General features: G+C 57.9%; 4 protein-coding genes and 1 non-coding gene across 5 annotated transcripts; 2 read left to right on the top strand and 3 right to left on the bottom strand.

Annotated features, from left to right (window-relative positions):
• Nucleotides 1-15: 15 nt before the first annotated feature.
• Nucleotides 16-1,055, bottom strand: L226DRAFT_573359 (uncharacterized protein; the record flags this gene model as incomplete). Its single annotated transcript, XM_067684840.1, has 4 exons — nucleotides 16-89; nucleotides 140-325; nucleotides 376-601; nucleotides 651-1,055. Coding segments are annotated over 4 exons (891 nt in total), but the record flags the coding sequence as incomplete, so codon positions are not given.
• A 462-nt stretch (nucleotides 1,056-1,517) lies between these two features.
• L226DRAFT_588435 (uncharacterized protein) lies at nucleotides 1,518-2,820 on the bottom strand (the record flags this gene model as incomplete). Its single annotated transcript, XM_067685596.1, has 6 exons — nucleotides 1,518-1,555; nucleotides 1,678-2,070; nucleotides 2,103-2,142; nucleotides 2,271-2,373; nucleotides 2,403-2,468; nucleotides 2,534-2,820. 6 exons carry the CDS (start codon nucleotides 2,818-2,820, stop codon nucleotides 1,518-1,520), a joined length of 927 nt encoding a protein of 308 aa, XP_067532887.1.
• Nucleotides 2,821-3,042: 222 nt separating this feature from the next.
• Nucleotides 3,043-3,579, top strand: L226DRAFT_524871 (uncharacterized protein; the record flags this gene model as incomplete). The annotated part of the gene is made up of 2 exons (XM_067678920.1): nucleotides 3,043-3,487; nucleotides 3,548-3,579. 2 exons carry the CDS (start codon nucleotides 3,043-3,045, stop codon nucleotides 3,577-3,579), a joined length of 477 nt encoding a protein of 158 aa, XP_067532886.1.
• A 722-nt stretch (nucleotides 3,580-4,301) lies between these two features.
• Nucleotides 4,302-9,135, bottom strand: L226DRAFT_537418 (ARM repeat-containing protein). Its single transcript, XM_067681322.1, has 13 exons — nucleotides 9,002-9,135; nucleotides 8,862-8,955; nucleotides 8,417-8,806; nucleotides 6,493-7,244; nucleotides 6,381-6,443; nucleotides 6,306-6,330; nucleotides 6,179-6,252; nucleotides 5,910-6,126; nucleotides 5,734-5,839; nucleotides 5,615-5,686; nucleotides 5,404-5,565; nucleotides 5,118-5,352; nucleotides 4,302-5,069 (listed from the first exon to the last, which is right to left on the bottom strand). Exons 1-13 carry the CDS (start codon nucleotides 9,091-9,093, stop codon nucleotides 4,616-4,618), a joined length of 2,736 nt encoding a protein of 911 aa, XP_067532885.1. The 5' UTR covers nucleotides 9,094-9,135; the 3' UTR covers nucleotides 4,302-4,615.
• A 555-nt stretch (nucleotides 9,136-9,690) lies between these two features.
• L226DRAFT_t187 lies at nucleotides 9,691-9,773 on the top strand. Its single transcript has one exon. It is a non-coding gene; the product is annotated as a tRNA-Asn (tRNA).
• The last annotated feature ends 1,843 nt before the right edge of the window (nucleotides 9,774-11,616 follow it).

Genomic DNA, 11,616 nt, shown 5'->3' with positions numbered 1-11,616 from the left:
CAGCATCTCCCTCACCGTCGCCAAGTACTGCTCCGAGTCCTCCATCGACGGCAAGAACTGCCACGCGCTCTTCAGCGCAGGAGGAAGCCCTGCAACAACACCGTTAGCGTCCTCTCTCCCTCTCCACACATACACTTACTGATGAAGTCTTCCTTCGTCAGCTGCTTTGTCAGCGCAAGCTCAATCACCTCCAGCTCGCTCTGCACCGCCTCCCATTCCTCCACCCGCACCTCCTTCCACCGCTGCAACTGAGTCGACCACTTCTCAACCGCAGAAAGGTACCCCTTCACCTGCCCATGCGTCGGGTACTCAACTTCCTTCATAACTGCAATCACGTCAGATTCAATCCTATCCATCCACATCCCCCTCACTCACCTGCGCTCGCTGCCTCGTACGCCCCCTTCGCCTCCTCCACCTTCTTCTTCGCCAACCTGAACACTTGCCGCCACCGGTTCCAAGTCAGCGTCAGCATCCCACGCACCCAGTCCGTCACCGCCAGCCGCAGAAATGCCCGACGCGATCCGAACGCGTCCCCACCGAAGAACTCCACCGCAATCTCCTGCAGGTACCGGTCCGCCTGCACCTGCTCCTTCGTCATCATCTGTCCCCCAGTCAGTACCACTCTATCCATCTCTCCACTATCCACTTACCGACGTCCCGTCCGCGCTCGTGATGCTGATCGGGTTGATCCCGTCCTCCTCCAGTATCCCGTCAATCCGCGTGTTCACCCTGCACCCCCGCGCGTCCTTCCGCAACCACTCCTCCACCAGCTTCTTCCCCTGCTTCTGGTTCGGCGACAACCTCCGCAGGAACTCGTTCCGGTTCTCCGACCGCCCGTACGCCTCGACGAAGTCCTTCATCGCCGATCGCTCGTGAGCCGCTCCCTCCAACGACCCCGGGTAGAACGGCGGATGCAGTCCCGTCCCCGTCTCCACGTACTGGTCCCAGCACCATGGCGCAGGCCCTTCCTCATTCCCCTCCTCCATCAGCTCCAGATACGCCGTCAGCAACGACACTCGCGCCGCAACGTTCCCCACAGGTCGCTTCGGTCCCATGTCGGCAGGTAAGCAGTAAGCAAGTGCACGCAGGGGAGAGTCGAACAACCCCCCCTCTCACCCACCCCCGTCCTTTTAACTATGTCCCATGACTCCTCCCGTCCTCTATCGATCATTTCATCCCTCGCAAATTTTCACCCTTCTAGATCGTCACATCCCTCTCACTCATCCCCCGCCTCTTCTCCGCCCTTCTGCCGTTCGGCATCATACCAATCTCGTCCTCAATTTCCTTTTCTGCTATGTCCCCGTCCCTCAACCCCCATCAATCTTCTTTTATCATCCATTACCTTCACCCGGCCTTCAACACCTGTCAATTAGCGACCACAATGCTGTGCACCCTTATCTCCCATCAAATCTCTAAGATCCCTCTTCCCGCACTCTCATCTCCCACCGTTTCATCTCTCATCAATTTCCTAAATCTCTGCGTCCCCGACGCACACTTGCCCCGTGCCCCCTTCTACCTCATATACCCTTGTCACCATCCTCGTTTTCGACTGAGCCTACTCACCACACAATTCATCAACCCTAAGTCTCTAGTACTAGCTGTCCACAATCCCGGCCATCCGCGTCAGCTGCCTGACTCCCTCTGTGTGTGTAAACACACACAGGGGAATTCACTCACCTTTCCGCCCATGGCCCCTCCTCGTCCATGTCAACCTGTCTCTTGACTTGTGCTTTATGATCGCCTGCCTACTCCGACTCACTCCTGCTCTCACATTCTGCGCCATCCCCCCATTCTCTCCCGACCCTCCTCCTCTCTCACTTGTGGTCTCGATGCCCAATCTCTGCGTCGACGGCGCACACCTCTCCATGCCCTCCCCCACATACAACCGCCCGCACTTAGACGCCCTACACCACACCCACTCCTCTCCCACACACACAGCGTGCGTCGACCGCGCACGCCTCCTCACCACTCTCCACACCGTCCCGCCCCTTTCACCTCCCAACCACCCGCCTCCCTCCTCCTCTCTCACTTGTGGTCTCGATGCCCAATATCTGCGTCGACGGCGCACACCTGTCCATGCCCTCCCAACCGCCCACACTCACACCCCTCACAGCACAGCCACTCCTCTCCCACACACACCGCCTGCGTCGACCGCGCACATATACACCCAACGTCCCCTCAAACTCACATCCACCCCATTCACACCCCTCACAGCACAGCCACTCATCTCCCACCCTCTCACCGTGCACCGTCGACACACTCTTTCACACCGTCACCCCCTCGCCTTCCTCTACCCACTCTATGCTGTTCTCCTCCAGTCCGGAGTTTACAAAACCTATTCCCATCACACCCGGCACAGTCTTCGTGCTATTCCTGCCCCACATCATGCACTCATCACACACCACTGACCCAAGCCAGTAATGCGGTGCCGATTCAGCTCCCGCATGCCTTTCTCCTCCATAAAATACCTTATCAAACCAGTATCTCAGCCCAAAAATGGTGAGGGTGAACCCTAGTTTGAGGTTGGGGTTACCCCATTCTAGGGTTGGGGTCACCGCCAAATCTGCATCCCTGGCATCCCTGGATGCTCTCATAACCCAGCACTGTTTCAAGCCCGTCTATAAAGTTGACATGGTCCCGCCGAGATCCTGGTCCATACTCTTCGCCGCTCTCCACTTCATGCCATCCCCTCCAGTGCAAATTGTACACGACCGTCTTGATCTGAAGACATACCACCCGACCCTTGAAGCCGTGGTTCGAAAGGCCTACGCTAAGAACATCAAGCTCATCCACTTTCCTGCCCTTATCCGGATAGACCATCTGCCGAAGGATCCCGTGCAGTGGCTGGAGGACATATCTACTGTCAGGGCAAAGTCATGCGATTCATGCCTCAAGGCGGGCCATGTATGCATAATCCACACCGGGTCATCATACCGTTGCCTGCACTGCCTCCTGGACAATGGGGCCACATGCAGCCACCAAGAGGGTATGTGTTTCTTATTCTCACCCCCTCCGAAGGATGCTAACATAACTACGGCAGAGATGGAGGACCTCGGGTACCCTGCCACACCGGCATGCTATCAGTACGAGGTGGCAATTGCTCTCGACCTCACGCCGATGCCTCCGGGCTTCAAGTGGGCTGGCAAGAAAGCCCAAGACGAAGATCTCCTCGAACGACTTCTCGCTATCGTGGCCAACCACTCTGAAGACAATACAGAGGAGAGCGACAACAAGGAGATCGACGAATTGGCTGGCGACTCAGACAAAGCCAAGCCTGCGATCCAAACCAAGGGCAAGAGCACCTCACCGCGGAGCACGTGGCGTATGGCTGACTCAAACGCAGAGCTCAAACGTGTGCTTGAGACTTGCATGGACGGGCTTGAGGCACTCCTCCAAGAAGTTCTCTGGGAGCTCAAACGGAAGCGCGTGAACGGCGAGGAGGCGACGAAGCTGTCTGAGTTTGTGGAGGGCTCCTCCACTGGCAAGCGTAAGTACTAGTAGCATCCATAATTGGTATGAAGCATGGGTACTAATACATTGCTCATAGGTGCCCAAACTGATTCACAAACTGAAGACTAGAGGTCGTATAGTACAACTCATTGGTATGCTAATCGGTGGCCTCAAAGTCCGCTTGAAGCATACTAATGTTGAATGCCAGTTTCATGGCACAGCTCAGCATGTGGAGCAGGTGAACATTTCTGATTACGCGACCCAGTTGTATTGCTAAGCCCTACATGGGCCTTTCATAATGTACTTTCATCGTCCCACTGTACTGTATGCTATTGCATCGCAAACGAACTCAGGGCATCGAGCATCGGGAAGCAAAGTAAGTAAATTGGACTAAGATCGACTAACAGCATAGATAAGTTGAACTATGTAAGGGGCTCTAGTGACCGATGCATCCGGTTCGAACAGATGCATCTGTGGAAGGATGCCCCATCCTTCCAGATGCATCCGTTGTACTGACACTCTACCGGCTCAATCGGGTCCGAGGACTGGGTGCCCGCTGAGCACTACGAGGAGGCCATGGAACGCAGCAAGCAGTTGAAGGAGTTTATATTGTCGGGGAGAACGGGCTCAGGTTGCGGCGCACTGGGTCTTTGATGACAGGGATGAGGCGGACTACATGTAATGGATCGAAATGTGTTGTCCGGATTGGTCGGATCAGATGCACTATGTATGACCCTAGGTGAGACACAAATTGCTGTGAGAGAAGAAGCTCTAGCTGACCCTCGCGATGGCCGTACTTGTGGTCGCTTTGCATTGTGGTGCTGGCGCGAAGACAACTTGCCAAAGACGCCGCCCGATGTGCACTCCTCCCACTCCCTACGAACGTTGGCACAACCTCCGCGAAGCCTTATCGATAGTCATTGCACCTCTCTGACTTGTATGGACACGTCACATATTCTCTACTACGAACCGGTATACCGAACCCGACCTAACCGAACACGAGCGTACAAACGGGGACCGCGAAAGCATGCACAGTACACAGCAATGAAGTATAATGTATCTCTCCTCTCTCGCACTCGTCTCCTCTCCGTTCCCTCTGCCATCCTCGCCATCCTCCGCATCTGCTATCTACACCCGCATCCGCATCCGCATCCGCCACAGACCCCTAGCTCGCCGCCCCTTCGTCCTCGCTGTCCAACTCGGACAGATGCAGCCCAAGCTCGCGCACGCTCGACACCGCGATCAGGAGCGGATGGTTTGCGTCCAGCGTCCGGAGGACCTTCGCCATGTCCTCGAGCGCAAAGTCCTCCATCTCCTCCACGAGCATCAGCTCCTCCTTGTCCTCCGCGGGGCGCGCCGCGCGCGCCTTGCGCTTGTCCGCGAGCGACTGCAGCTGGCGCTTCGTCGCCTCGAGCAGCCCGGCGTGCAGCTCGGGGGCGAGTGCCTGCGGGCCGCCGATGACGAGCATGCTGTCGAGGAAGCACTTGAAGAGCGACGCAAGGAAGGACGCATCGGACTCGGTCCCGATGCAGTTGATGATCTGCGAGAATGTCGCGGTGACCATTTGCTGGGTGAGCGTGCCGCTGTGCTTCCCGCACGAGAATAGGACGGGGATGAGCCTGCGGGCGAAAGTCAGCTCGAGCGCACGACGACGACCAGACACGTACATAGCGCATGCCTCCTGTACGCCGTCGTGGATGTAGAACCGCAGTCCTGGCAGCGCGAGCTCCAGCACTTGCGAGACGTACGGCCCGAAACGCGCATTGAGCGTCGACGCGTGGATGAGCAGCGTCTCGAACGCCTGGCACTTGTCTTCGAGCGCGGACGTCTTCACGCCCACTTGCCGGCCATCGAGGCTGATGCTTTCCCAGCCGTCGCGGTCTTCGTGTTCCTCCTCGTCATCTGCCCTTCGAGGTCAGCGGAGTCGCGGGTTGGACAGCCAGGGAGACGTACCGTATATCGAGATGTCGGCTTTTGAGCTCGCGACGCGGAGGAGCGGGGGCATGACAACGGGCAGGTATGGCTCGAATTCCTCGCCGAGTGCTTGGCACACCTTTGCCCAAGTCGCGATGAGGAAGTGGCTAAGCATCGTATCGTTCGGATCCGCAGGACTATCTGCAGGGAGAGTTCAGACAGATGTTATGCACATCGGACGGCGACGTACTTTGTATCCGCATGAGAAGCTCAACGAATGTTCTTGAATCCGGACGGAAGACGTCGCGTCCGACCGCAATAGCTGTAGCACGATAAGCATACGGACAACATCGGTGAAACCAGACATACCAATGAGACCGGCGCACTCCATCGCCTTGACGCGCAGCTTCCTATACTCCGGGCCGTTCGCGTTCTGCATAACATTGAGCAGCAACGGCATGATCGACGCATAGTGCTACATCGCCCGTCATCCGTAGCAGCGTCAGCATGCTCTTCCCATTCTTCGCAGACACAGTGACACGCACCTTGGCGAACGTCGCCTCGCTCGCATCCGCGACCATCGCGAGCGTCGTGATGACCTGCTCCTGCACATACCGCTTCGGCTGCTTCGACGCGTCCGTCGCCGCCGGGTTCAGCAGCTTCAGCAGCCGCTCGACGATCGAGTCCAGGTACGGGATCAGCGTGTCGCGCTCCACGCCCTCGCAGAAGTTGATCAGCGCCGCCGCCGCGTGTGCGTGCACTCTGCAACGTCGCCGGTCAGCTGGGGAGAGAGACGTATGGGAGAGAGACACACCGGGCTTCTGGAGCCTCGAGCGCGGGTATGAGCGCCGCAAAGATCGGCCCGTGGAACTTTTCCTGTACGACTTCCTGCACAGGCCGTCAGCCGAGGTCAGAGGCTATCTTCAGAAGTCGATTCGTACCTCGAGATCTGTGCAGAGCTGTCCACTGTGGACACAGACGTCAGATGAGCGCGTGCAGAACCGGTAGAGACCTACATGCACTGGCACGCGGCGTACCGCACGCGCGGATGTGGGTCGCTGAACGCGGGGATGACAAGACTGCGGGACCGTCAGCTAGACGTCGCACAAGGAGGCGGGGTCGACGCACTCGATGACCTTACCGAGTTCGCCCTGCATGACTTTACTCGTACCCTCCGCGATCGACGCAATAGCCATGAGCCCCGCATGTCGTAGCCGCCAGTCATGGCTTGCGAGCATAGCGGGGATGAACGTAAACGCAGGCGGGAGGACAGCCTGCCCGCCGAGTGCGCACGCGACGCGGTCGAGCGAGTGCTCGTACGTGTGCGGGTACGAGTCGTCCGTCGGGTCTTCTGCCGGGTCCGCCTCTAGCCACGCCTCGGTGTCGTCCTCTCGGATCTCGCCCATGCCCTCCAAGCACCCGCGCACGACGATCTCCACCCATGCTGGCTCGCTCCTCAGCATCCCGGGCTTGCTCTCACTGAGGGTGGTCATGAACTCCAGCGCGGCCTTCCGCACTTCGTCGTCCTCGCCCGTGGGATCTTTGTCCTCGCCGTTTGTGCTCTGCGCCACTGGCGGAAACGCGAACGTGCTTCCGCCACCGGGGTTCGGGCGCGCAACGGTCGGGGTTGGGCCGGCATCGACGACGGGCAGGAGGAGCGACGGGAGGAACTTGAGCAGCGCGGGGATGTGCGGGAGGAAGAGATGTGGGTTCGAGCCGGCAAGGTCGGTGAGCACAGACAGGAACGCGGGCTGCTGCGGGCGCGGGAGGGTCGGGAGGGTATTGAGCATCGGGTACATGAGTGCGAGGGCTTGCGCCTGGCCGTTGAGGTCGAGGGCGGTGAGGAACGCGACGGATGCGCGGAGGGATGCGAGTCGGACCTGAGAGAGACGGTATTAGCATCGAATGCGAGAATATACCTGACGTGGCAAAAAAGAAACAAGTTCGCTGGAAGAGCAAGATCCGTGGCGTCGTCGGGAACGATCACGACGCAGAGAGGCGAAAACACAAGGTCCACTGTTGCGCACCCCTCTGGTCCGTCTCGGACTGGACAGTACACGATGAACCGCCCTACGCTAAGCGGCAGTAAAGTGGCAGACCGCATCTCAGACGACCGTAGTAAGCACCACGGCCGCGACATCGCGCACGTATGCGCAAGTAAGCAAACTAGAGCATGCCTCGTAACAGGGTAGATGCCGTAGCCACGGACATCCTACCCTCATGCACAAGTGAGAGACGAGAGAGCGAGAATAACGAAAAAGCGCAGACCTCACGCGAAGGGCAACGGATGGACGGGTCGGAAAACTATGAAGGCAGTAGCATCGGCCCCAGAGACGTCCCCTCCAGTGATGATAGAACCGATGCGAAACATGACTTCAGGCGAGCAGAGGCAGACGCGAGGTACAGGGCGTATAGGCAGGGTGGGGGGTTGTAACACACCGCGACCATAAAACTTACAGATGAAGGCCCTACACCGCCGATGAAACAAGCGACACGTCTCAGCTCCGCGCAGAGCGTGCAGCGACACGACCAGTCGGCTGAGTACACTACTGTGGATATGCGGTGGATAGAACCAACGGATGCGTCTGATCGCACAACGACGGAGTGGTCGCGGACATGTTGTCCTCGTGTAGCGACGGGCGAGGTATAGACAACTGGCAAGCGCGGGGATGTGTCCACACTGGAGGCATTCTTACGACACAGCCTGCCATGATACAGTTCTATCAAACTGTACCGCACCCGAAGAAGGATAGTCGCAACACGCACGGCATCTGAGAACGCGCGACATGGGTATGCACAATGGATGGGTAGGCGAGTCTGCTTCGTTGGAGGATGCACGCGCGGTGCGCGTTGACTGCATACGCGCATGGAGCAGGCAAGCGCGTTACTGAAAAACAGAGGAGGGATGGAGGGACAGCGCGGATGACAAAAAGTACCGCGCGCAGCTGAGCGGGTGGACGCCGAGTGATAGACATCAAGAAAGAAGAGGAGGGACCGGAGCATCCTGGCACCGGAGGATGGAAACAGATAGGAACGGAGCGCGGAGACTCACCTCGGTGCTCTGCGGGTCCTGGAGGCCCTTCTGGAGGATGGCGACGACGGCGTCCGTCTGGAGGTCGATGATGAGATTCGGGCAGCCTGCAAAGACGCGGAAGGCGGCCTCGCGCGTGAGGACGTCTGTGCTCTCGGACATGGCGAAGACCTGGGGCTGGAGAGCGGGCCAGGGATGGCCGCGCTTCATGGCGTTGTTGGACAGATCGGTGACGGTGTCGACGGTCTTGCGGCGGACGACGGAGGCGGGCTCATGGTGGAGGGAGTGGAGGAGGATGCGCTGTAGAGTCTCGATCGCCTGGGAGCCGAGGTGGTCGTAGAGAGGGACGCGCTGAGCGTTGGCGGGGCGGAAGAGGAGGCGGCGGAGGAGGACGAGGGAGAAGGAGCGCATCTTGCGTGCGCGGGGGCGTGAACGGCGGGTCGCGCGAAGAGAGCTTAGGACTCACGAGTTCGGTGTCTGCGGACGTGGCGAACTGGGCAATGGCGAGCAAGTAGAGGTCGGGGGTGTGTGCGAGCCTCTCATCGACGGCCTGCTCCGCGCTGGGTCGCGTTAGTCTGCGATCGATACGCGAACGAGGCTGCTCACCTCTGGCGGATGGCATTGTCGCCGAGGACGAGATTCGAGAGGATCTGGGTTATTTCAGCGGTGACCTCTGCGGGCACAACTACGTCCGCCATCGTCGAAGCGAGAGTCCGAGGCGAGCTGAGTTTTTGGTGGTGGACGGCGAGTAGCAGCTGTCCAAATCGGGGCGATTGCTTCGCCCACGTGGCACGCGTGTGTCTGGCGCCTCGTGTCTATCTGCCGTCTCGCTCCTCGCTACAGCCTCAGATCACTCAAGGTGCTTCAGACTATTCTGACTAGCTCTGCGGTGCGTTCAAGCGTTCGGTTACGCGTTCAGCTGGCGCACGCGTTCGTCGCTCTCGAAGGTGCCCTCTCTTTTCCAAGTACGGAGTTCTGCAGCCAACACACTGCTCCATCCTTTATTCTTTCTCTTCACCCTCTAGAGCTCTACCTCTTGCGCCGTCCATGTTCCTACCTTCCAACTACGACGCGCTCTTGTCCGAGTACGCTTGCACGCTTCTCACTATGACCATCATTACGAAGCCAAGGCGCTCCTCGCTCCCTCACTATCCCTCCAAATCTCACCTCAGGCACTGCGCGCATCGTCTCTCCAATTGAACCCCGGTCCCCGGTCCCCGCTGTACAAATGCAGCTTTCGTTCGGGGGCGAGTACTTCCTGCGCGTATATTTGTTAAAACGAAGCGACCTTCATCTGCCCCATGGCTGAGTTGGTTACAGCGTCCGACTGTTACCTTTGTATATCGGAAGGTCGTGAGTTCGAGCCTCACTGGGGCAGTATCCCGAGAGCTGCGATCGTTTTTAGCACCCCCCACCCTCCTGAATTCCTCCATCAGCAAAATCTCTTAGAGCGCGCAAGCGCATGCAATGAAGGCAATTCGAATACAATCACAAAAATCCATGGAATCTTTGTGCGAGGGATTGGAAGCGCGTGCGCTGACCTTCCCCCAAAATTGGAATCTGCGCAATCTCCTTGCAATCTTGCAGAATTGCATTGCATTCACATAGAATAGCTCAGGATATGAGAGCGTTTCTCAAGGATTAGCGGTTGGAATTGATTGCAATCCCCTAGAATGAACGGGACATCGTCAAGACGAGAATGATCACACAAGTAGACAGGTGGAAATGTTATTTATTGATTATGTAACACGAGCAATACACATATACATCAGTAAGTAACAGGCTAACACAACAATGGCACCATCTACGAGAGAAAGGGGAGAGAGGCGCGCGGAGGTGGGGGGGGGGTTACTAGTCCAGGCGCATACAAGCATCAAGCAACAGGCAAGCAAGAGCTCGCAGGAGCACGCAAGCAGTCAAGACGGGAGCCCCAGTCTAGCTATGAGCACTTGGCAACGACGCATTAGCGGCAGACCTCCAGAGTCCAGCGTACAGGCGAGAGGCAGTCAAGCGACAATAAGCAAGGAGGGAGCCGTGTGAAGACGTTTGAACTTGGACAGCGGACGTGGAAGCGGGCAGGGCACAAGAGCATGGTAAGGACGAAGTCTCACAGTGGCGCAGGTGTAGGCACAGAGTCCGGGTTCCTTGTGATCTTGTAGTCCCACACATTCGTGGCCTCTAAGCCGAGATGCAAGTTGGTGGGCAGGCAGGCAGGTGGCTCTTGCGGGCTTCCAGTTGCGCATACAAGGTGAAGGAAGAAGGGAGAAGAACGATGACACCTCGAGACGTCCGAGTCCGTGGTGATAAAGATCAGGTCGGAGCTCAAAGTCAGCAAACAAACAACAAAGATTGATAAGCGTCGGACCTCCGGATATTTGAATTCCGCTGATTCCAAGCCCTTACAATCTTATCGGAATTCACTGCAATTTCCAGGACGCCTTGCGCAGAATTGTTGAAATTGGATTCCTTTGCAATTGCGTGCAATCCGGCCCGGCACTTTGCAAGCACAGGAATCCTCGGAAGTGTTTGGAGATTTTGCTGATGTCTCGCCACCTACGAGCTGTCACGTTTTGCCCCCGCTGCTTCGAAACCTCTCGCGGACTCTCCTAGCATGGCGCTGTGCACGGCCCCTAGATTTCTCCCAGGATATACAGCCCCCGCAGCGTGCACGACGGCCGACTACGTACTACATGTCTCGACTCCTTCCGTGCTCAAAGTACTCTCAACATATTGTGAGCTCATGCTGGCGGACGCCGCTCTCGAAGCAACGCCACTGGTCCCGGCTAGGCCCTCGACTAGTGCACATGAGCTACACCGTCTCACGGTTTTCTCGACTCAACACTCGAGTCTCTGGACAGCTTCAATTCGAATTTGCACCCCAGCGGAGAACCGATAGCACTGTCTGGGCAGAATACTAGGCCTCCCAGTAATCCGCCATCGTCCCAGCCACCACTCGTGGCTCGTCCTCCCTCAGGTTTAGAGTTGTCGACAAGTTCCGGCCGGTCACCGTAGACGGTCGAGCACGCATTCACATCCACGGCAGGCGCACTCTAATCGGTCTTCGATAGCGCCGGTGTAAATACCGTGTATACGTCTGGGCCTCTAGACCCCTCGACGACGTGAGCACGCCGACAGGCAAAGCCTCGAGGCGACCGCCCACGACTCACGGGAGGGAGGAAACGCAGGCGGTCAAAGTTGAAGTTGCTTCTGTGTCCAGTGCG

The sequence above is a fragment of the Lentinus tigrinus genome, assembly GCF_003813185.1.
Source record: "Lentinus tigrinus ALCF2SS1-7 unplaced genomic scaffold L226scaffold_24, whole genome shotgun sequence".
Classification (NCBI taxonomy): Eukaryota; Fungi; Basidiomycota; class Agaricomycetes; order Polyporales; family Polyporaceae; genus Lentinus; species Lentinus tigrinus.
Note: the sequence above shows the minus strand (reverse complement) of the source record. Positions and strands in the feature narration are given on the sequence as shown.

Bases quoted from the DNA above. Each gene is read 5' to 3' on its own strand.
- L226DRAFT_537418 (XM_067681322.1), bottom strand. From the start codon at position 9,093: ATGGCGGACGTAGTTGTGCCCGCAGAGGTCACCGCTGAAATAACCCAG. The intron at 6,331-6,380 runs GTAGGTCTCTAC...CTGTGTCCACAG, and splicing joins TACGCCGCGTGCCAGTGCAT to TGGACAGCTCTGCACAGATC. The intron at 5,840-5,909 runs GTGCGTGTCACT...CGGGCGATGTAG, and splicing joins GCGAGGCGACGTTCGCCAAG to CACTATGCGTCGATCATGCC.